General features: G+C 28.4%; 2 protein-coding genes across 4 annotated transcripts in view; one reads left to right on the forward strand and one right to left on the reverse strand.

The window, feature by feature from the left end:
- Positions 1-13568, forward strand: part of LOC106790144 — a 44705-nt gene extending 31137 nt beyond the window's left edge. For 2 of the 3 annotated variants that reach the window (XM_014754871.1, XM_014754872.1), the window contains 7 exons: positions 9080-9281; positions 9739-9991; positions 10507-10761; positions 10888-11007; positions 11289-11471; positions 11744-12055; positions 12409-13567. In XM_014754871.1, coding sequence (XP_014610357.1) covers positions 9080-9281; positions 9739-9991; positions 10507-10761; positions 10888-11007; positions 11289-11471; positions 11744-12055; positions 12409-12585 — 1502 coding nt within the window. In that variant the 3' untranslated portion in view covers positions 12586-13567. Of the gene's footprint in view, positions 1-9079; positions 9282-9738; positions 9992-10506; positions 10762-10887; positions 11008-11288; positions 11472-11743; positions 12056-12408 lie in introns of all 3 variants that reach the window. The other variant, XM_014754873.1, reaches the window with a different exon arrangement.
- LOC106790142 (midasin) overlaps positions 1-24183 on the reverse strand; it is a 96663-nt gene extending 72480 nt beyond the window's left edge. Inside the window, exons 1-16 of the mRNA XM_014754870.1 lie at positions 24165-24183; positions 23745-23929; positions 23446-23675; positions 23110-23343; positions 21978-23035; positions 20408-21891; positions 20010-20277; positions 19698-19879; positions 19392-19578; positions 18675-19325; positions 18105-18582; positions 17661-18033; positions 17251-17568; positions 16866-17174; positions 16554-16778; positions 16013-16141 (exon numbers count right to left, since the gene is read on the reverse strand). Of these exons, the coding sequence (XP_014610356.1) occupies positions 16013-16141; positions 16554-16778; positions 16866-17174; positions 17251-17568; positions 17661-18033; positions 18105-18582; positions 18675-19325; positions 19392-19578; positions 19698-19879; positions 20010-20277; positions 20408-21891; positions 21978-23035; positions 23110-23343; positions 23446-23675; positions 23745-23825 (6207 nt within the window). The 5' untranslated portion in view covers positions 23826-23929; positions 24165-24183. The remainder of the gene's footprint in view (positions 1-16012; positions 16142-16553; positions 16779-16865; positions 17175-17250; positions 17569-17660; positions 18034-18104; positions 18583-18674; positions 19326-19391; positions 19579-19697; positions 19880-20009; positions 20278-20407; positions 21892-21977; positions 23036-23109; positions 23344-23445; positions 23676-23744; positions 23930-24164) is intronic.
- Between the last annotated feature and the right edge of the window lie 353 nt (positions 24184-24536).

A 24536-nucleotide genomic window follows, 5' to 3' on the forward strand; every position in this document is an offset into this window, starting at 1 on the left:
AAATTTAATAAAGTATATAAAATAATATTATGATATATAAAAAGTAGGAAACACAATAAGTCACGTTGAATATAAATAAATCCAAACGATTCCGCAACAATATAAATGGGAGTTACTTAATCTATCCATTTATCTATCTATCTCTCTCTCTCTCTCTCTCTCTCTTTCACTCTATCTATCTTTCCTTTTTTATTTATTTTTCTTTCTCTTTCTCTTTCTTTCTTGCGAATGCAAATTACGAAAGAAGAACGCGTAAAATGGTCGAAAGAAGATACAAGAAAAGAATGATAGTAAAACTTACGTCTTCGTCGTTAATTTAAACCACCTCGGCACGAGACACTCTCACCCTTTTTTCTTTATCTTTACTTTCTTTTTTTTCTTTGTTTTTCTGTTTTTAAGAACTTGGCTAAATGTTAAATTCTCGATCCCACAACTTCACTATTATCACACGTAATTCGTTTACGTTATTATATAAATTTATATTTGTCATCCTAATTTACGTGAAAGTTCAATTAACACTTTGAATATATCGAACTATTTTTAAAAATAATTTAATAAAAAAGAAAATAAATATTTATATTAACAAATGTGGAATATATGTTTTATATTATACGTGTTACTATCCATTCATAATATGTATAATATATATATATATAAATCTTTGGCAGATGCGTGTATGTGTTTGTATAGTAGTGTAGATAAGAATCACAAATACGGTTCGTACAACTCCATCAGCAGGTTTGACTAATGCAACCGATTTGGCATATGCCCCTGCAGTTCATGTCTCTCAAGATCGTTGAGATAAAGCACGTGTAATCGTGTATCAAAAGAGAGAAAAAATGCATCTACGAAAGTTCCAACGAATTTCAACGAAATAAAATATAACCTCGGGTTAAAACCTTTACCTATAGTCCAGCATAAATCGTCAAGATTATATCAACCAATACCTGATTTACATATCGTTAAACGTGATTTTAAGAACGAGTTAGGATTTATATTATTTGATTCGTGAAGTAGAGAAGTATTTAATGTATTTTGTTTTTATATTGTTTTTTAATATATTTTTTTCTCGATAATCGTTGAATTTTTCTTCCCTTTTTTTGTTCTTCTTTGTTTTAGATATCAGATAATCGTTATCAGGATTCCATTGACCACGACGACACGAGTTAGTTTTAGCGAAACCGCAAATTCGAAGTTTTTAGGCAAGATTCCAACGGTTAACTTTTCGCTAAACGATGTTAAAAAACTTTTCGTGAACAGCAATAATTGGAACATCACGATAAACGTTTAAGCCGTGATTTAACTTTTGGATAAAAATAATTTATTGAGAAATAAATTCTTTCAATTGATTACATCTCTCTACGGAATATAAAATAAAAATTTTTTTTTTGTTACTGCGAGATAATACGCAAGCCTAAATATCGACAACGATTAATGTAATATATAATAGGAAAAACTAAAATCGTAAAAATTATTATTGAACCATGTTCAACGAGAAAGAATAATTCGTTATCTTATAAAACGTAAGCTTAGAAGAGAAGTAAATCGTATTTGGAAAAAGAAAAAGATAGAAAGGAATGACAAAAATTTATCACACACCAGAATAAAATAGCCAAGAAATTCCTTACATCCAATAGAATGTGGAGCTTAAAAAAAAAAAAAGTAGAGCAAAAATATCTTTCGAAAAAGTTACTTATGGTATGTCACTTTGAAAGAATGTGAGATTCTATTTTAACCAAAGTGAACTTATTCAGAGCTATAGAATCGATCCATGGTTATTTTTCACAATCGATACAATTGACTTCCTTCCTTTCCGATAAATTCAACACGAGAAATATAGTAGAGAAATTAAAGTTAAAATTAAATAATAATAATTTTATAATTAACCAAACATTCTTCCTCTATTATCTATAAAAAAAAAAATATTCTAAATCGGTATTAACCTAAAATCAAAACTTTAATACCATAAAAATACCGTTCTGAAAAATTCAATTTTTTTTGTTATCTCCTTTACGCGAGCATAGATTGAAATATAAAAGAAGTCGAGATTTTCAATAACAAAAGNATCGGTATTAACCTAAAATCAAAACTTTAATACCATAAAAATACCGTTCTGAAAAATTCAATTTTTTTTGTTATCTCCTTTACGCGAGCATAGATAAGTATACACTATCGGCCAAAAGTTTGGAATCCTTACGTAAAAAAAAAAAAAAAAAAAAAAAAAAAAAAAAAAAAAAAAAAGAAAAAAGAAAATAAAGACGAAGAATGGAAGGTTTTTAGAAAGAGGTTTTTCCGAGGCACCTTTTATAGATTTTGTCCAATAGAGTCAATGCAGTCACTGCGTTGGAAAATAGGTTCTTAAACAAAAGGTCAAAGGTTAAGCTATACCTATCTATACCTTCGAAATTCCATTTCGCATCGGCACGTAGGAAAAGTACATCGACCTATCGTTGGCAGTGATGCGAACACGTCATCAATTTACACTCTGTCCCCGTTTCGCAATACGAACTCCTCGTTTATCTCTATCTCTTTCTTTTACAACACATCTTGACAAATTTTCAAATCAATTTAACCCGTTAAACCGGAACGACAAGTTTATTTCTCAAGACAAGATCTCTCACTTTTCTTCTTTAGTTAAAAAAAAAAAAAAAAAAGAAAGAGAGAGAAATTTCTTATGAAATTTTTATGTGTGTAAATTCAAATAAATTATAATATATCTAATATCTAATTATAAAATCATTTATATAAAATACTTATTTTGGTGCATTGAAATTTAATTTAAAAATAAATGAAAATTGTTTTATAACATATTTTAATTATATTTACCCGACCGAGTTTGCGGCAAATCAACAAAATTTATGGTTTTAAATTATTATTATTTTAAAATATTCTAAACTTAAAAAAAAAATAATTGTTTACCTAATTTGTTTTTTTTTTCTTAAAGGAAAATCATTAAATTGACACTTTCGTATAAGAACCGGGTATTTTAAATTGATTCCAATGTTTATAGGTTTGTGGTTGGTAAATTTTGAGTCTCAATGAAACTTATATATGTGAGAGAGAAAGAATAAGAGAATATTCCAGTAATCTTTGTTCTTAAAATAACCGACTAATCATTATTCAAATATAGAATTAGAGTATGAAATACAAGTGTTAAGTGACGGTCAATATTACACCGTCAGAAACGCGTATTGATGATTATGTACTAGCTCAATTTGGTCGAAGGATAATTGCAAGGAAATTGCAACACGTGGGAAGGATAAATGCGTTGTAATTAGAAACAAAATTGTAACCAACGCGTTTAAAACCGCCATTCAATCGGATTCAATAAAAACAAATGATAAAACATATTATATGATCATAGTTTTTATTAATTAATTTTGAGTTAAATAAATATCAGTATTTGTAATAATTCGTATTATTATAAAATTATGTCCACCTATTTTGAGATAACTTATACGTGAAATGCATAAACGATATTTAGAAAAGAGTCAGTCAGTTAATTTTCGAAGGTAGAAATTCGCTCGGCAATTCGTGGTGTATTTAATTAAGGTTGTAGTTACCTAATGAAATTGACCCTTGAGTTTAGGTCAAAAGTCTCTTCGAGCGGTCCAGCAGGCATCATATCGTTCTGTCACTGAATTTTAATCTCCCGTTTATAAGAAGTAGGTAAAAAAGTGACGTTGAACTTCCCTTCTTTTGGATCTAACGTTTAAAAAAACACCACTCGAGAATACCGACTGTGTATAAACTTCAACGAATTTTCTTCTAACCCACGCCCCTTTTCATTTCTAACGTTTTCTTTCATCATTACTTTTTCCACAATTATTTTCCATTAGTTTTTATTTCTTTTTTTTTTAAATATATCCCACATTATTATATACGATAAAAAAAAAAAAAAAGAAAGAAAAATGACCTAAGTGACAGATGTTGTATTTTATATTAGAGTAAAAAAAGAAAAAAGGAAAATGATATTTTACTCGATTACGTGAAATAAATTACATTGTTATGAGGAATCCTCGAATTTGTGTTTTTCAGTTAATGCATAATATCGTGGTAACAAATTGGTTCTTCCAGTTAAAATTCGCGTAAATGGAGAGATGTGTGTGTGTGTGTGTACTTTATTAATTATTATTAAATATATTTAAATAAATAATATTTGTATTTATTTATTTATGATGATACATTATATATCAAAGGTATAATTATAAATGAAAAAAATTGTTAATTGATCAATCATCTAGGAAAATTATGAGATTCTGCCAGAAGCATATATCAAGAAGCACACGAGAGCCAATTACTAAAGCGAAGCGAAGATAATTAACATCTTTGATGCCATCCACCAAAATTACTTGCTGGCTTAAACGATCCTATACATGTATATAACATACATGCATACATACATGCATGCATACATGCATACATGCACATATATATGCATAAGAACATCATTCTAATTTCGTTGCTGATAAAAGTTCAACGTTAATTAATAATATATTCTAACACAACATTATTTTTTATTATTATTATTAATTTTCATTTTTCGATAATTTCCAATTCACCTCTATCACTAACATTATGAATAATAACATTAATTAAAGGGCTTTAACAAGCTCGATGAATATTCAATCGTGTGCTTCCAGTTTTGTCATTTCAACGAATTAATTTAACACCATGCAATATATGAAAGTTTGATTAAAATAATAGAAAAAAATCGTGAAAGCAACTTTCGATTTAATACGATGTGCTGCTCGCTTAAAACTAGCTTTTTAAAAAGACAAAAAGAAAAAAAACAAAAAAACCTACTTTTCAAAGACCCCATTATTCTTTTCAAAATATTAATGAACAATCGGCCAAAAGTTTCGTTTATATTTCAATTCGAAAAAGAAAAATACGTTTGCTCTTTTTTTTTTTCTTTTTTTAATACATATTTTATTTATCTCACCTTTTTCAAATCGTTCAAAACTGTTATCCGATCGATTTTTAATTCTTTACCGATATCAAGATTACTAATATCTACCGGTGGAGAGGGGAAAGGGGAAGGTCTTGTTCAATTTTATCGACTTTTCCATTGATTGGTTTATAACAGCAAGAAAGCAACTTTGACATCTAAATTTCCGGATGGAAAATGTTTGATCAAACTTTATACTATGTGTTACAGATATATTACAACTATGTCATTTTCATAAACAACAACACAATTATTTTAACCAGCTTCAGGTCTCAGGTTCTTAGAGTTATAATTTATTTTTCTTTTTTCAAATCATTATTTTTGATCGAAGGATAATAATAATAATAATAATAATGTCTTAAAATATAATAACCAATTGAGAAACGTTGTAATAATTTGAAAATCAGTTCGAATCGTCTTTCGTTATCTGGGACTTATCATCGAAAAGGTTCTGAGCACTTTGCAATCGTATCTAAAATGGGGTTAAAAGGATAGTAGGTAGAACGTAAAAGCTCGCGGCGATTTAACGAATTTATTTCGGGATGCATAATTGGATTTACTTTGACTATGCTAACGAAACCTTCATTCTTTTCTCTCTTTTTCTCACCCTTCGTCTTTTTCATTATCTATCTCACTCACTCTTTAAAATTAGAGTAAACAAGTATCCACCCATTTTAAGATCAAAGATATACTAAATTGATTTAGTATATTACGTCAAATCTAATTTAGAAATTAAGTAAATTAATAAATTAGATTCTTTTGTTAGTTCTGTTTTTTTTGTTTGCATTGTTTAATCAAAGTAATTATGAAATAAACAAATATTAGACGTGTTAAAAAATGTCATTACTTTAATTATAACGATAGAATTGTTTACAGCATTTTCTGCATTACTCAAAGTAATTATAAAATAAACAAATGTCGGACGCGTTAAAAAATTTCATAATTTTGACTATGTTAATATAAAGCTTGATCCTTTCTATCTTTAAAATTTGTGTAAAGAAAAATATCATTTTAATCAAAGATCTCCTAAAATTATAATTTACGAACTCTAAGTAAATAAAAATACTTGGTTCATAATGGTTGTAATAATACAAATTAATATACTGATCCTATAAAATTCATTTTATATATTCGTATATTTATAATTTAAATGAATATCTGATTGAATATCTGTGTATTTTCAGTGTTGAATAAAATCTAATTTAAGATTACAATAAAAATTAGTTACGTTAGAAAATATTAAGTTGACTATGATTACCCAAAGTAAATTGATTAATTGTAAGGTTAGTTCGATTTCAAGTAATTTGATAACTACGGTTTTGAAGTTTATCGAATCACGAAAAACTCTGAGTAAAGAAGATACTCAGGCATCTTAGGTATAACTGGCAGCAAGGTAAAAAGACCTTCCTCGAAACGGTTCGTTTGGCACTTCAACTTTCTCAATTCTGTAAGAGGATCGAAAGTTCAGTCCTGAACGTTAAACTTTGTTCGTTCTATCGTTCAGTTCCTTCGTTCGTTCATCTTATGAACCGTAATAAAATCTTTTTGATAAATAGGATCATTTGTGGAAAAACCTTAACCCTATATTTCTTTTGTTTTCTTTTTTTAATTCAATAAAATTCATTTTAATTAAGGAAAAAAAAAAAAAAAGGAACCACCATTGTGTTTCACTTCGACATAATACACTTCGGTAATTCAAGATTGTACGATGGTATATATTTCGTATTATGAATAATAATTATTTCTTTTAAAATACTAATAAAAAAAAAATAGTTCCAACTTTTGGAAAACCTATAACTCTTTTTTCTAATCTAAAAAAAAAAAAAAAAAAAAAAAAAAAAGAAAAATTATTTCTAATTAATAAAATACTTTTTTAACCAAAACAGGACTGCATCATAATTATTGTTAATTTAAAATATAATATGCATTAATATATTGTAGTATAAAAATACCGATCATTAATTAAAAATAATAAAGGAAAATATATGAATAATGAAAAATACTCACCCAATTAACAGGAAAATTACTGAGAGGAAAACTTATTGATGAGTATAATTAGTAACATTTAGTGGTACTTGTTTTTCATTCTCCTTTTTTACATCAAACATTATGATTTCCATAACTGCGAGAGAAAAGTTTTTTAATAGTGTCCAAGCAGGAAACAATAGTCGTCGCTAAAAGGACGGTCAATGCATATTCATGTTGACAACACGTAATTCAATTCTACCACCGTAGAACATCAGTAACAGTCACTAATTATTCCGCCCCTGCATTGTCCTACGTGAATTTTACACTACGTATTCTACTACACACAATTACTAATAAATTTAACAACAATAAACGGAAATATTTTTGACGTATCATCGACAAATTTTATCATTTCTTATATTTTAATTTCAAACGAATATCATTTGTAAATTAAATCACAAAATAATTTACAACAATTTTTCTACACTTTGAACATAAATATTATTTATTATCAGATATTAATTAACTTATTTGTTTAATTTCTAACGAAATATTATTCAAATAGAATATAAACTAAATTCACTGAGTATTCCTAGGTATATTCCTCCACTTGGGGGTTGATCTTTGACTCTCTTTCTCTCTCTCTAGCACGATTCTCTATCAATTATTCAACAGAGTGATCTTACGTCTCTGAATTTGGTTTAAAGGTAAAGCTAGAGAAAAGTGCATAAGCTTTTGAGTACATATGTACATATACAGTATAGACAACGTTTTGGTATTCCTTTCGTGTCAGTTTACCGAACGTGTTACGCAAAATACAACAATGAATAGTTCGATATTTGTATACTCTATTTTTACACTTTAATTGTAGAATAAACTTAATCCTTATTATGAATACTAAAAATGATTATAAATTCAACAAATTCTTTTTAAAATTAATCATTAAAGTCAGTCGTCAGACTGCATAAGTAAATATGTAAAAAAGTAATAATAGCAAACATTAACCCCGATAAAACTAATATTAATTATTATTATTATTATTAATAATAAAACTCTTGTTAAACAACGAGAAAAATTCGATAACCTACTGAACATTAAACAAAAAAAAAACAAAAAAAAAAAAGAAGTAAGAAAGAACAGAAACAAGTTTACAATAATTTGTTTAACATCTAAAGTTAGATTAAAATCAGAGTCATAGATGTACGGATTAGAATACCAATAGCAACAGAAGTTTAGTATGCCTTCGGTTATTAACAAGAGTAACTGAAGTGGTTGATTAGAGCATACCGAAAACGTGGTCAGAAATTTCACTGGATGATGGAAATAGCCGAGATTCTCTCTTCGGTTTCATCGATAATGCAATCATTCGCAAAATACGTGAGAATAATATGAAAAGCCTTAAGGGTAAGTCGAGAAGCTGACGAGTCATTTAGCTATAGGCGACAATATACAGCTGTTTGGATCCTTTGTTGTAATAGTATAATAGGTGAACTCGAAAGTTAGTAGTACAGGGTCCTTGGTAATAACGAGCTAATGGCTTTCTACCTGAAAGCTTTGAAAGAAAGAAAGGGAGAGGGGGATAAGAGAGAGAGAGAGAGAGAGAGAGAGAGAGAGAGAGAGAGATTAATGGATAAAAGGAATAATAAAACAATTGGACGACTAAAGGATCGTGTCCCAATAAAAAAAATTATCTTGTTATTGGACTGTAATGGTAATAGCTGGGGCAGCAGACAGTCAGACGCCACTCCTCTCTGTCTACAACTAGTAATAAAGGAACGGTAATGATCTGATAAAGGAAAAAATTAAAAAAAATATCTACTTCATACACGTCTCAGATATATTGTCATTGATAAACTCGGGTAAAAGATTAGAAAAGTGATTTGTAAAATTAAAAATAAAATAAAAATTAATGACATACTGTGTGTTTATGAGATAATAGATTTTTGATAGATTCCTGTTTATTTGATTAGGATTAAGAGGATAATATTTGAATATAAATTCTATTGATTATTTGTTTATAAAATACTGCTAAACCGAAATGTTGAATAATACTGATCCCTAAATGAAGTCACTTTTATGCATTATGGTTTTTTAGAAATTTTATTTCGAAGAGATTAATTAAAATCGATCAAAACTTTGTCTTTGTTATGTTTTTTACAGGCTCAGCGGTGGCAATGATAGGAGCAAATTTAAGGTTCGGCATAGGTGCCTCCGGAAATGTCACATCCAACGCTACTAAAGTGTTCCAGTGTCATCCCGGTGGTGTTGCAGAAGCTACCGTTATATTTAGCCTTGGTGCTCTTGGAATGGGTGCAAATATTATACTCATGTCGTTGATATTAGCAAAGCAACAATTACGAAGGTATTTTGGAAACTAAGCAAAAAATGATGTGTTTGATAAAACGAAAAATAATATTCTCTTGGCGAATAAGTGAACCTGATATATATATATATATACTTGACAATTTAATACAACGTTAAACAAAAAAAAAACATTAATAAAATATATTATTTAATTTCAATAAAAAGAAAAAAAAATACAAGCAATCGCGCGATTCGACAAAAAAAATATCAAAAATTAAAATCACATAATCGGAATGTAACATTTGTCTAAGATTTTAACAGATTAAACAAATCGATTATCCAAATAATATTTAAGTATTCAGTTACGCATAATAACTGGAGTATTATTCCTAACAGTAGTTGGCCTACTTTTGTCACATATCATAGTTCTAGCATACACTCAGAGGATTGAGATTAAACGTAAATATAGATCCTTCATATAAAACGTATGAATTACAAATAAGATGAATTTTCAGATGGTCTCAGGGCTTATTATTCCATCAAGCAATGGTGGATTGTGCAAGAGCTGCAATATTACTGCCCTTGGGTTCGAGTATTTTGAATTGTCAACCAGTTAACAAATGCTCTTTAGTCGAGACAGCTTTCCTACTACTTGTAACTGTTTCAACAGTGAATATGCTCACAACTGTTTTAAACGATAGTCCCGTATTCCCAGAAAGCGACGAGGAAGCTGAATTAACAACTCCTTTGCTTATGGACTCGCCGCAGGTAATCCGATAATATCACGACCGAATTATAATCATCCTAATTAAAAATTTGAATTAAAAAAAAGATCAAACATTCCGATCCAATCGTTTCGCGGTTTCCACGATAATCGATTTGATAACCAATTGGAGTACAAACCACAATTGGCTTATATTTGATATTTAATAAACGTAATTGAAATTCAATTTCGACAAATGTCCCAAACTTCGAACGATAAATTAATCCTAATGCTATGAACACGTGAAAACGCTAATTATACTTAACAACCATGTCCAAATTTTCGATACAAATTCTACAATCTCCTATCATGTTTGATTAAAACAAATGACCGAACAATGAACATGCGTTGATTTTGTTTTTGTCTTCCACATACCTTGCTGCTCGCGTATAAAAAACAGAAAAAAAAAACAAAACAAAATATAATAATTCCTCTAAACGTCGATAACAAGGAAACGTGATAAATAACGTTCAAAAATTGGTGATGTCTATTGATTTATGTATGTATGTTTGATTTTCAGTGCGTACTATTTGGTACCTTCATGATATGGTTTGCTAGCATAACCATAAATCTTGGTCCTACGTTTCTAAGCGGTGCATTGGCAGCTAACACGGAAAGTGGACACAATGCACCGAGTTGTCCATTGGTGCATGGACCCTTTCGTCACTATATTCTCAATGTTCTTTGGATTGTCATTAATATCATTTGCGTGGCCCTTACTCTATTTCATTTACGAAAACTACACAGAGATTTGACTAAAGCTAATGTAGAAGCTGTACGTAATCACATGTACCACTTTCCTTTAAAATGATTTTTAACACGATGTCATAAAAAAGAAAAAGAAAAAAATTATAAATATCATAAATGATCGATTAATATTTTTGTTTAAATATTTATTTAGGTTCGTGTAGCTGGTCTTGTTACTACATTGGTCAACGTCACCGGTGCTCATCAAAGAAGATCGAGTACTGTTCAATGTGAAGATGACACGAACGATTCTCGAACTCCAGTTACACCAAAAGTAAAATTTAATTTTAATTATTTTTAATCGAAGCATTTTATTTTGAGTGATTGAACAAATTAAACAAATTTCTGTTGCATCGATTCGTTTAAAATAAACAATGATAAATTGACGTTTATTTATTTAATCAAATCAATAAATATGATGTTTCATCGTCAACAAGTTTTTAATTTAATTATTTAATCAGCGCTAATTGTGAATTTATTTATAAATCAACACAATAAAAATTGCTTGCTCCTATCATCAAATCAAAGAACAACCTGTCTAATTTTTATTTTCAGAGAAGCAGTGCTTTAGAGGAGCACAGAAAGATGCGAAATTATTTAAAAAGAATGGAACAAGAAGGTGTACAAAGGGTAAAAATGTTCCTGGTTATTACAGCAGCGTACGTGATATTTTGGGGACCATTATTTTTCGTCACGCTAGTGCATCATCCTGTCATAGGAAACGCACTTGGTTACGAGGTAAAATGTGCAATCTGTCTTCCTTGAAATTAACTCAAGAATCTTTTTACAACTTAATTTTGTATGTTACTTACTGTAAAACATTTGTTATATTTTATATTTTGAACTTTTTTAAAAAAAATGCTAAAATGTGAATCTAATTTTCTTAGATTCACCATAAATAAAATATTGTCTTAAATTTCTTTATTTTTATTTAAAATATTCGAAACTAAATTCGAAGTTAATAGTGATAAGTATAAAAAAAACCACCAAAATTTGTGTTCTTGTTAAAGGTCACTTTGCATATAGCCTACGTACACGCATTCGTAAATCCAGCTTTATTTTTGACATTGCATCGAGGTTTAAGGCAAGGAATGTCAGATGTTTGCTGTACCTGTTGTGAGAGCATAGCACGTTGGATTTTAGGTAGTACGACAAATAATACTATCCAAAGTGTGCAGTCACCAAGATATGAACAACCATTGAACGTACCATCACCACCGGATCCACCCTTAGTACAACCTATATCTGCAGCTGCTTGTGATCTCACCGATGTTGCACTTTTGAAAGCACCTTCACCACCGACCGTTAAACATCTTATCGTTGTAAATATATTTTCACTCCTATAATATATTTCTACAAACAATATCTGTGATCTATCAACAAATTCTAATCCTTATTAAATATAAAAAAAAAAGTAATAAATAAATAAATAGATAAGTGTTTCTATTTATTAATTTTTATCATACGAAAACAAATAAAAAGAATTGATGCTAAGAATTTGATAATAAATTCATATAAATATTTGGTCAACATATATATATATATATATATATATATATAAAAAAATAATGATCGATAAAATTATTGTTGATTGGAGTGATAAATTTGCATTAAAAAATGTGATCCGGCCTTGAAATGGAGTTTCTTTTTTTGTTTTTTTTTTTTAATTTAACAGGGCGATCAATTACAACCAGATCCATGGAGATTAATTTCAAGATCGAAGAGTAGTACGTCGAGTCTTTACGATGAAGAATTATCAAGAAGACCGAGTCTTTTATTACCACCACCACCCCAATTGAGCGATCAACAAATGACGATGAGTCCTACAAGCAGCGATATACCGAACGATTAAAAAAGTTCATCTACTATATTAAATTATTATAAATATGACATATATATATACGATTTTATTTCTATATGTGTGCACATACGTATTTATATATGATATACGGAATGTTTCGTAATATGTGGGACCCACTTCAGAAATGAACAAGAAACACAAAAGCATCCTGTTTATTACAAAACACCCTGTATATATATATAAAAGAATCTTGTCTAATTAATGAAGAACTACATCATTAAAATGAATGAATTATTCCAATATATTATTTTTTGTAAGAAATGAATATATCTTTCTAATCGGATTATAGAACAAAACGTTATCATGAAGACCTAATCGATTAAAGATCCATAAATTCGTAGAATCTAATTAAACTAATGGAAAGTCAATACGTTACGAATCGAAACAGAAATAAAATTATCATATTAAAATGATTGTTTTATCGAAACATTTTTAATCTTTCCGAAATTATCTAATGTGGAATACGTGTGTGTGTGTCGTATATAACTTATTTAAAACAAAAAAAAATATTTATAATATTAGAAAATACAAAAAAAAGTATCCCTATACAACCCTATAGTTAGATAAATAATTCTATATGTGTGTATGCAAAATACTTGCAGATAAAAAGAAATACACGAAACATACTATTTATATCTCTTCTTGTGCATTCAACGAATGATAACTTTTTACAAAAATTTTTATTCGCGTAAAATTAACCAAGAACAACCCATACAACAGCAATAACAAAATTTATTCAAATGTTTAATAACGAAAGAAATGATTATGAGGGATGAATAAAATCAAATTTAAAATTATAAACGGAAAAGAGAATGGAAAAAAGTACGCTTATTATAATATTATTCATCTTATTTTACCGCAAGAGAACACGAAAGTATTGGACATCTTTTTTTTTAACGAAGAACAAAAGAAACGAACAAAAATCCCATTATTATTTCGCAAAAAAAAAAGATAAAAAAGAAACATGTTCGAAGATATTCAATTATATTAAAAAAAAAAAATTATGCTAATAATTGTATCCTAAAAATTAGTACGATTTAATTTATTTCGATGTATTATTTTTTCTTTTTTTTTTAAATAATTTAAACATTAAAAAAAAAGGAATGAAAAGAAATTAAAGTAGATTAATATTAACTAATTTTAATCAAGTATAAACTATACCGATAAACATAAAATAAAAGAAACTTCGAATTGGGGGGTTTCGAAAGTATTAATAATATAATATAATATAATATAATATAAATAAATAAATAAATATAAATTAGTATTATATATAATAACATCATATTATAAATTGATAGCTTTTATAATGTTCACTATTAAGCGTGCTATTGAATGTTAAATTAAATCATTATCGGCCGATGTTATTATACATTGCACAATGAGATAAACCTGTTGATCGATAGTTTCATACTATTTGTAAATTTACTTCCACACTCAATTTATATTGTATAACATTTAATAGAACGGTAACTAATAGAATCGATAATGGAAAATAAAAAAAAAAAAAAAATAAAAAAAGAACAAAAAGAAAAAAGAAATAAAAATATCACGTACGATCGTAACAATTAAAACGAACTAATCTAATCCTAAACAAAACAAAATACGCGCATTAAACGTAATCAGTGGATTAACAGACTGAAATTTTCATTGATAGATCTAACGAAAGTTTTTTGACTTTGCTTTTACGTCATTTTATATGATATAGATATTCGTACAACCGAGAAAAAGAAAAAGAAAAAAAAATATATAAATGAAAATAAAAGGAAAAAAAACGATCTTCCCCTCCCTTCTTTGTAAATAAATTAATAGTATTTTAAGGAAAAAAATTATATCTTACGATTTAATTATTATATCTAAATGTATCTGTGATCGCTTATTAATGTCCTAGAATTTTGCTCTCAGCAACAACAAAATAAAACTAAATAAAATAAATAAAAAATATTATAACTACGTTAATTATATATTGAAAATTATATTATGTATAGATTACGTTATAAAAGAAAAATCTAGGTGGGGTGGCCACTGTGAACAGTTTTGTATAAAAACCATGTAACAACGCACATAATACAAAATCTGCTATAATTTGGAAACAAAATTATGTCGGATATATGGTTGTATGAACTTTGGTTCTTATTTTAGTGTATTGAAACCATCCCTGAAATTATGCTAACGTATTCTAAAACATCTTGTATAAATAAGTCATTTACGGAATACAACTGGTAACTACAGTGATTCGCAGAAGTATTTTTTAATTTACTGGTTTTTGTGTTTCTTAAATTTTTTATACTTTAAGAGCATGAAAATTATAAGAAAATTGTAATCAATTAAAAAGATTAATTAACGAATATCTATGAAAAATATTTATAAAATAAAATATCGGATGTGTTAATGATTAAAAGAAAATACGAGTTGACCAAGAATATATAAATAAATTGATTAATAAAAGGGAGAACAAATGAAAAGAAAAGAAAATGTTAAAAACTGATATTAAAGTAGCAAACGATTTGCTACGAAGCAGTCAAATGCATATCAATGTACAACTATTACTATATATATGTATAACTATTACACGATCATGTAATAATAATTAGATGAAGATTTAAAAAAAATCAAATTTCAATCTTTATACATAAATGACGAATATTACAAGTACAGAATACAAATTATTTTGTAATATCTGTACGTGTGCGTATTTATTTAATTTATGTGAATTTTTATCGTGAAATAATTTATTTACTGACTTTTGACTACTTTGATACCCCCCCATAATCACCGAAATCATTTCTATGCTAAAAACTTAAAATTTAATTTAAATTAATGGCTAACATTTAGACCACAATTTATTTTTGATCCGAATGATCAACAAAAGAAAAAGTTTTAGTCTTAAACCAAAAACTTGAAAAAATGAAAGACGTGGATTTGTATCTTCCGTCAAACATGTATTAACAAAATATTTCAAACACAATAAATTAGTTATAAATATACAGGGTATCCCAAAAGTTACTTTACCGAACTAAAAAAAATGGTAAAATTATTTTTTAGCAAATCTTTTAAATTATAGCATTACTCATAATTTAAAAAAAATAAAAACTGTAACCGGAGACTCATATCTTGAAATAAGAAACCAAATTATAATAATTCTATTAATAATAAATGAATATTGATTGTAGTATAATCCTGAATAATATAAGGAATATTGATTGTAATATAGCCCTAAATAATATAATGAATATTGATTGTAATATAATTCTAAATAATATAATGAATATTGATTGTAATATAATTCTAAATAATATAATGAATATAAATAAATGGATATAATAAACCAACATTGATTTTTCGTTTAACTTTTCTTTTCTCATTAAAGCGACTTTTGGGGCACTGTATAAATAATGAATTATAAATAATCACTAACCTGTTCAAAACTTCCTAAAATTTCTGTTGTATCCATCGCTGAATTAACTACAATGCACTTCAGCTTTTGTCCTATTAAGTTAGCTAGCAATCGAACCACGCTACTCTTTCCACATCCTGATGAACCAACCTATAATGAAATAAACATAAGATTATAAATAAAAATAAATACAAATACGTTATTCTCCACAAAACGTGTTTGAATATATATAAAAAATTGTATAGGATATGCATTACAAAATAATATTTATCTCTTCTTACATTTTTATCCGTGCACATTTTAATTGCTATATTAAATTTGTGCTTAAAAAATCTTTTTTATCCAAACTTTTCATCAGTAATAAATTTTCTTTTATTACATCGTCGCTTTATTCTAAGTATTGTAACGGCTAATTTAAAATCGCACCACTTTCTTCAAACGTTTGTTAACAAATATAAGACAACGAAACGTAGGATAAACATAAACCATTTAACTGAGGGATGGGATAAACACGAATCCATTAATGAAGATCCTACTGTATATTTAAAAGAAAATTACTTACAAGTATAGACATCCAATTCATCTGAACGCACTGGATTAATTGTTTCAAAGTCGTCCATTGATCCCTCAGTACTAACAAATTGGAATTACTATAAATTGTGGTTGGTGATAAAGGTATTGTTACATCATCTACATAAAATGTATCTTCTGAAATGTATACAGAAGGTTCCAATGGTGGAAGTGGATATTTTTCTATCGGGAAATGTTCTTCGTATGTTTTTCGAACCTGAATGTATTATTTTATGTTATATATTATTAATGTGAGATATTATTAAAATAATTATACAAAAATAAAGTAATCTGCTTATCTTACTTTTTCTTTATCTATTTGTGTACGCATTCGACTGACATAAATAAGTTCCACCGTCTTTCCAGGATTATAATACATTTGTTGTTCATTCAAACAATCTTTTGATATTTTAACTGTTAATTCGCACCACCTACTGATATCTCGCAAATTTAATTCCCATGGTGAACCAATGAAGCCCCAATTTACACCAATTTCTGATGCCAATCTACTGTTAAATGTAACCATTTTATGAATTAATTCAGCAGATAATTCAGGGAATTGTACATTTAGAATCAGCATTAAATCACTTTCAGTCAAAGAATCAATGAACACCTGTAATACAATTAATTCAATTAATTCATTTATTTTATGTTTAATTAATGATATAGTTAATTATAATTGCACTTACTTGACTAAATCTATTTAAAAATGACTTAGGAAGACCTCTTCTAGCGCCGCCCTGTTTTAATGGATTTTGACACCCAAATAATCTAGTACCTGACTTTATCGAAAATGTTTTCCCAAGTTCAGGTATATAAATTTCTCCTCGGTGATCGAAACAAGCATTAAGACCTTCCAATACAGATTGGGAAGCTAAATTTAATTCGTCTAATACAATCCAATCGCCAGCTTTCAAAGCTCGTAAAAATGGTCCATCTCTCCAAGAAAATTCGCCACCTTGACCACCTTCTACAGGAAGATCTGCACCAAACAAATCAGAAATATCCTAAAAAAAAATACAAAATATAATTATTAATAAAATACAAAATAAAATAAATTATAAGTAACATAAAAATATTTTTGCGTAAAGTAACACACCGTTTGGTCGCTCAAATTAATTCGAAGTAATGCATGTCCCGATGCTTTAGCCAGTGCACTAACTATACTTGTTTTTCCGACACCCGGACTTCCTTCTAATAAAATTGGTTTATTCAACTGCAATGCTCTTAAAAGTTTCAATGCATTTGATTTCGTAGTATTTGGTAAAAATGTGAACTGTATATCTTCGTGTATGGTTTGGGAACCTCTTGTAATATAAAATGGTGAGATACCAAACATATTAGTTTCATCATTAGAAGAAACATTGGTATTGTTACCAAATTCTTCTGATAATTCAGAGTGCAATGTATTTTTTATTTGATGTTTTATGAAGTTCAAAGCAGCAGCTTTGAAGTCCATTAAATTAGGCGATCTAAAAGAATAAAAATTCAAATATTATTTTATTATTTACATTTATAAAAATAAATATCATTTAATAATTACCTTTCTAAACTCGTTAATCCTGATCCAAGACTATCGATATAAGTCAAACATGCACCATGATAATACGCATCACTAATATTTAATTTAGTGTTCTCGCTGCACGTGCATGTATTTATAAAATGTACCCACGTTAAAATATCACGTATACTGACAACTAATCTTTTTCCTACATCAGTTGTTGGTAACCACTTAATAAAATACAATATTGCTTTTGCGATAAGTTGTTTGTAAGATAATAATTTATCAACAAGATTGTGTATTATTATGTCATTTAAATCGTTTAATTCTACGCACGGTTCGCACCAGATTTCTGTGAAACGATTTCTGAGCGCCGGCGACAATTCTTTTTTCCCGTAATCTCCACCAGGATTCATTGTACCAATAAATACAAATTTATCATCCGCTACAATAATACTGTCGTCATCTTCGTCGGTTAATTTCAATCCTTTTTCAGCCAATAATAAACTACGTTCGGGTTCTATTCGAAATTAATTTGAAAAAAAAATCACAATTAATATAAAATTAATACAATTACATATTAGAATGAAATTTATTTATTACAATACTTACCAAGTAACGAATTTAATCTCTCCAAAACACTATCATCAGCTAAAGAAATTTCATCGGCTAAGAAAAAATCGCCTTTTTGCATAGCAATAATTAATGGACCATCGACCCATTCGAAAAGTTTGGAGTTGTCAGAATTGTTATGTTCTCTAACTGGTCTTAAATTACCAAGAAAATCAGAGGACTCCGTATGCATATGACAATTAATGCTTCGTAATGTTTGCCCATTCAATGCAGCTATTAATTGGCATACGGTAGTTTTACCACAACCAGTTTCACCGACTAACAAAACTGGTTCTTTAAATTGACAGGATTTTTTGACTAACACTGCCATTCTACGCATATGATAAGTCCAAACAATATGATTAAAATGCTCATTATTTGTATTTAAAAGTTCTTCCAATATATGTTTGGTAACTGATGAAGTTTTGTTGTTTAAAGAAAACAAAGTATCCGGATGAACATCACGTTTTAAATGTTTCTTTATGGCTTTTATAATTTCGTCTGCTTCTTCTGTTTTACGAACTTTCGCAGTAAGAACTAAGTATCCTTCGTCCGCTAAATGTTGACTCCAATCGTACAATTCATTACTGATATTTGGTGCTAATCTATATCGCTCACCCCATCGGAATAGATCACGTAACGTTATAAAACCTGTATCGATAATAATTTCAATAATAAATTGTTATACGTTACATAAAATTAACAATAATATAGTACCTCGTTTGCCAGCGAATGCAGCTGTGCTTTTACGTCGTATTTGTAAATCTGTCATAACATTGATCACTTGTTTGCAATAGGATTCAGGCATTTGACATCTTTCGCGTAATATTATTTGCAATTCATTGGAAGGAATTTCATCAAAATGTAACTCAACGAATCTGTTTCTAAATGCTCGTGACAATACCTAAGATTAAAAATAAATTTGGGAATTAAATGTTAAATCTCGTAGTCTATTTTTGTAATTCTTGTTGTGCGATTAAAATCCAATCCATTTACTTAATGAATTCTGTAATTCTGAGTTACCTTTCTACCGCCATATAATCCAGGTGGATTTTGTGTAGCAAAAAGCATGAAATTATCGTGAGCCTTAATAACTTGTTGAGTTGTTGGGATAAACAATTCTCTATTGTCGTCGAGAACTCTGTTCAATGCTTCTAAGACATCGCTTGGTGCCAAATTTAATTCGTCCAATATAATCCAATGTCCTAATTAATATACAATTATTAATATCAAAAAAATAAAACATTTTTTTAGAAAATAAATACATTTCTTAAAATACCATGCACAAAAAGAATTAGGTGTATTTATAAAAAAGAAAATATTAATTTAACATACCTTTGCGCATTGCTTCTACCAAAATACCTTCTCTAAATACCAATTTTCCTGTTTCATCAGCAACGTAACTTCCAATGTATTCTTGCAGATCAGTATGCTCGTGATTATTAATTCGAACGCAAATATGGCCAGAAGCTTTAGCCAAATATGTTATTAAACTAGTCTTTCCTACCGATGTATCACCTTGCAACAGAACAGGTATTTTTCCAATAGACACTACTCGTACTAAATCTTTTAAATTTCGTCTAACAGTTTCCGTCAAAATGTACTGAAAAATACATTAATAAATAGAATATAAATTGAACAGAAAAATACTTCTTTTAAAAAAATGATTAAATTATTTATATATACTTATTTATATATTTACATTAATAGATGAATAAAAAAAAAATACTCACATTAGTTGGTCTATCAGGAACTAAAGTACCCTTAACAACCCAATATCCTTCGAAACATATGTAGTCCTCATCATCTCCGCATTTTGGTTTAGATATAGGACACCCAATTACTGCTTTAAAATTTTTCTCCCCCAAAATAGCAGAAACAATCATTTTTTGTACGATTGGATAAGAATCATAATTCAACTGTGTCAAGAAACTTAAACAAAAAGCTTCGTACAAAGATCTTTTAATATTTCCGCAAGGATTTGACGCAGCAATGCTTAACGCACGACATAATGTTCTCAAACTGTAATGCGGTTTGTGTCCAGTTCCATCAAGTAACATATTGGCAGCTGCTTTTCTGATTTTTAAATACAATTTAACAATTTTTTCTTTCTCATCTAAAGACAAAATCATACCTTTAAGATACGAATGCACGAGCTTTTGTAAATCAGAACGTTCCGTTAATTCATCAACATAAAATTCGGTAAATCTATTTCTCAATCCAACTGGTAAATCTTTTTTGCCAACATCAGTTGCTGGATTCATACAAGCAAATATTGTAAAATCTGGATGCCTTTCTACCGATTCGTTATCACCACGTTCTAACAAGGACAACGATCCAGATGATTTTTCCAATAATCCTGATAAACATTCCAATGTTTCAGCATTTGCTAAATTAATTTCATCCAACAATACCCAATGTCCTTCTCTCAAAGCTTTTATTAAACTTCCTTCTACGAATGAAAAAACTAACGAATATTTAGCTTTTACTTGTAATTCCAACTTTTCTAATTTCTCTCCCAATTGTTCCCATCTCTTTCTCAAATCATTATTTTCTGTGTAATTTTCATTCATTTCATCTCCGTCGTGTTTCTTTTTCCTTTTAGTTTCATTTTTTCCAGTTAAGGTATATTCTTGTTTTTGTAACTTTTTCAAAGCTGCATTAGTACTATGTCTCATTAAAATTACAAGAGTTTTCCATTGTTCTTGTTTATAACATGATGCAACATGCTTCAAAAATTTCTGATTTGGTTCAAGTGCAAAGTACGATTGAAATAAGATTAAAAATTCTTCTCTAATTGGTGATATCAAAAATTTTAATTCTACTGGTTTGTATCCTCCTAGAAGATCAGCGCTTTCGCTTTGTTGATTCATATTAATTACGATCAATTTATGACCCGTACATTGTGCTAAATATTGTATAGCAGTTGTTTTTCCTGTACCAGTTTCTCCTACTAATAATACTGGTTCTTTCTGAACGACACAACATGCAATACGTTCGAGTAAGCAGACAGTTGGTCTGGTAAAAGAAAAATTAGTTTTAATCTCTGCCATCCTTGCGTATTCTGACTTCTTACGTAATAATTTTGCTCTACCAACTATAAATGAATCTGGATTTAAGCTGATAGGAGGTGTATGTTTATAAAAATAATATTCGGCTTTATCAAGCACTATTTTAAGCATAGAGGCGATCAATTTAATCGCATCTAATCTTTGTTCTAAAAGAAAATTAATTAAATTTAATTATATTCTTGAAAAAAAAGATAATTAAAAAAAATAAATATATATATAATGATTATCTAACCTGCATTAGAAATACAACAGCAATAAATATCAATAGCGTCTTGAAAAATTTTTAAAGTTGAATCAGGCGAAGAAACATCGAAGTTTATGATGGCTCTTGAACACCATTTCATAAGATCCCGGGTAGATATCAATCTTCCAGTATTAAATCGTACATTCGATATTGTATTTGTGTGATTATCCATAGAAAAGTTTAAGTAAGTGTTTACTAATATCGATGATACAGTTTCTAATGCAGGAAATAAAGATGGTATCAAATTGAGTAATTCACTAATTGTAAAACTTTGGATGTCTATACAGAACCAATGTTTCTGCAACAAATTTGATGCGCCTGAAATTTGTTTTTTAAATCCTGTTGTAGATGGCATCAATCTTTGTGTAACGAATAATTGAAATCCATTTTTAGCATAAATATTATCTCTATAACCAGGTACAGAGAGTGTTCCAGTTTCTAATAAATTATTTAAAACGCTTGCGACGTCTAACGCAGCATTATCAATATCTTCTAAAAGCAACCATTTACCAGCAATCACTGCTTGAGTTAATATGCCTGGTTGCCAAACAAATTCACCAGGAATATCAGTACATTTGTACATCCCTAATAACATTTTAGAATCTGTTTGTTCACTTAATTGTACTTTAAAAAAATTCGATGAATCATGTCCTGTGATTCGTGCCAAATATTCAACTAGAGTTGTTTTACCGCAACCAACTAGACCTTGTAAACAAATACACTTTCTAGATGAAAGTGCAACAGCCAAATTCTGTAAATTTTGATTTACAGTGTCTGTCAATACAAAAGCATAATCAGTCTCTACTTTATTAGAATTAAATACTGGCAACAAAACGTTACCAGCTAATTTTACATATGGTAAACTTTGAAATAAATCGTTCATTTTATCCATATTATATGATGGATTTTCTAAAGCAAATGGTTCCAAATAGCTTTCTTCATGCTCAGTAAGAAATGGTTTTATATCACCTATTAGTTTTCTTGCATAAGATAAACGAACGCTCTCAGCCATGCCCAGGATTATACTGATGCATTTTAAAGCGATCCTGAAAAATAATCAACTGATAAAAGATCACATTTTTTCTTTTTTAAATAATTCTTAAAAATCAATTAAACGTACCATTTAACTTTATCGTCTTCATGATTCAAATACTTATAAAATTTTGACCAATTCCACTTGTATTTAAAATTTGTTATAGACGCTGATAAAATTTGATAACTAGCTAATACGATATCGTAATCCGTTATTTCGAATTCAATTTCCATGATATCGAAAGACTTTGATTTCTTATTTGGTGTAATTAATTGCAACTCGAATGGTGCAGGATGATGGTTAAAATATTGTAAAACATATCTAAACAATAAGATATACATAATAACTTATAGTAATGAAAAATAATGTTGTTAAAACTTAATACAACTTATATAAAAAGAAATTAATAAAATTTATACTTACATAAGTAAATCGGGATTTATATTAACTAGCTTAGCAAGAACAACACAATTTCTTTTATGATAAAGATCTTCACAAGGATCAGAAAACGTGTTGTTCGAGAGAATAGCTGAAGTTATGAGAACCGGTAATAAATTCGGAAAACAATCTGCAACATCTTTTGTGCAATTTGGATTTAATAGGAACTCTCCTAATATCTGAATAATGTTCTTATAATGAGTCACATTAAATTTCTACAAAGAAATAATAGAAAAATTAATAAATATACTTCCGCAATTCTAACCAAAAATAATTTTACTTACATCCACTTTTAAGAATTTAAATAATTTTTTCGAGTAAATTTCGTTTCGATCAAAGAAATTCAACAATTGTTTACTATTCATTTTGAAATATTAAATTAATACAAATTTAACAAATAACTACACAAATACGATGCACCATTATGAGAGCCGGGAAATAACAAGATTTGTTTCTGCACGTGGTTCTTCTAAAATAAGAAATAGAACTATTTGAATATAACCTTATAAAACAGAAACAGAAGAAGAAGGATAGATATATGATATCTATCTTTATACATGTATAAAGACTTTGAAAAGGACAAAATATAATAATTTATAATTTATTATAATTATAATCTACTATAAATATTTTTTGTTCTTTAAAAAAGAAAATTTTATTAATTAATTGTGATAATATAAAAAATATTGTAGTGGTCACATTACCAGACTAGTCGACAGATGGCACACACAGAACCACGCGAGCAAGAGACTTTCCCATCTATCTATAAACGCCTCACCAAAAGGGAAACCTTTTAGTCGTCCAGTTCGTTTTGAAACTTCTAGCCGATAGGACGTGTTATAGTATATACTCGATGTGCGATAATTTGTAATTATAATTATTATTGAGCTTTTGTTATTGCGCCTGTACAAATAAATATAATACATTTATTATTTGTATAAATTTAGAGTCGTAATTAATTATTACTAAAGTTCCCAAGATTGTCCATTTATCGGACGGAACACATTACTGGCCACGTGGTAATTACCATTACCAACACCGCCATATCTTGGGCCTTTAGTATCTGCTTTAGGCTT

This window comes from Polistes canadensis, unplaced genomic scaffold (assembly GCF_001313835.1).
Source record: "Polistes canadensis isolate GaletaPanama2010 unplaced genomic scaffold, ASM131383v1 scaffold_217, whole genome shotgun sequence".
Lineage (NCBI taxonomy): Eukaryota > Metazoa > Arthropoda > Insecta > Hymenoptera > Vespidae > Polistes > Polistes canadensis.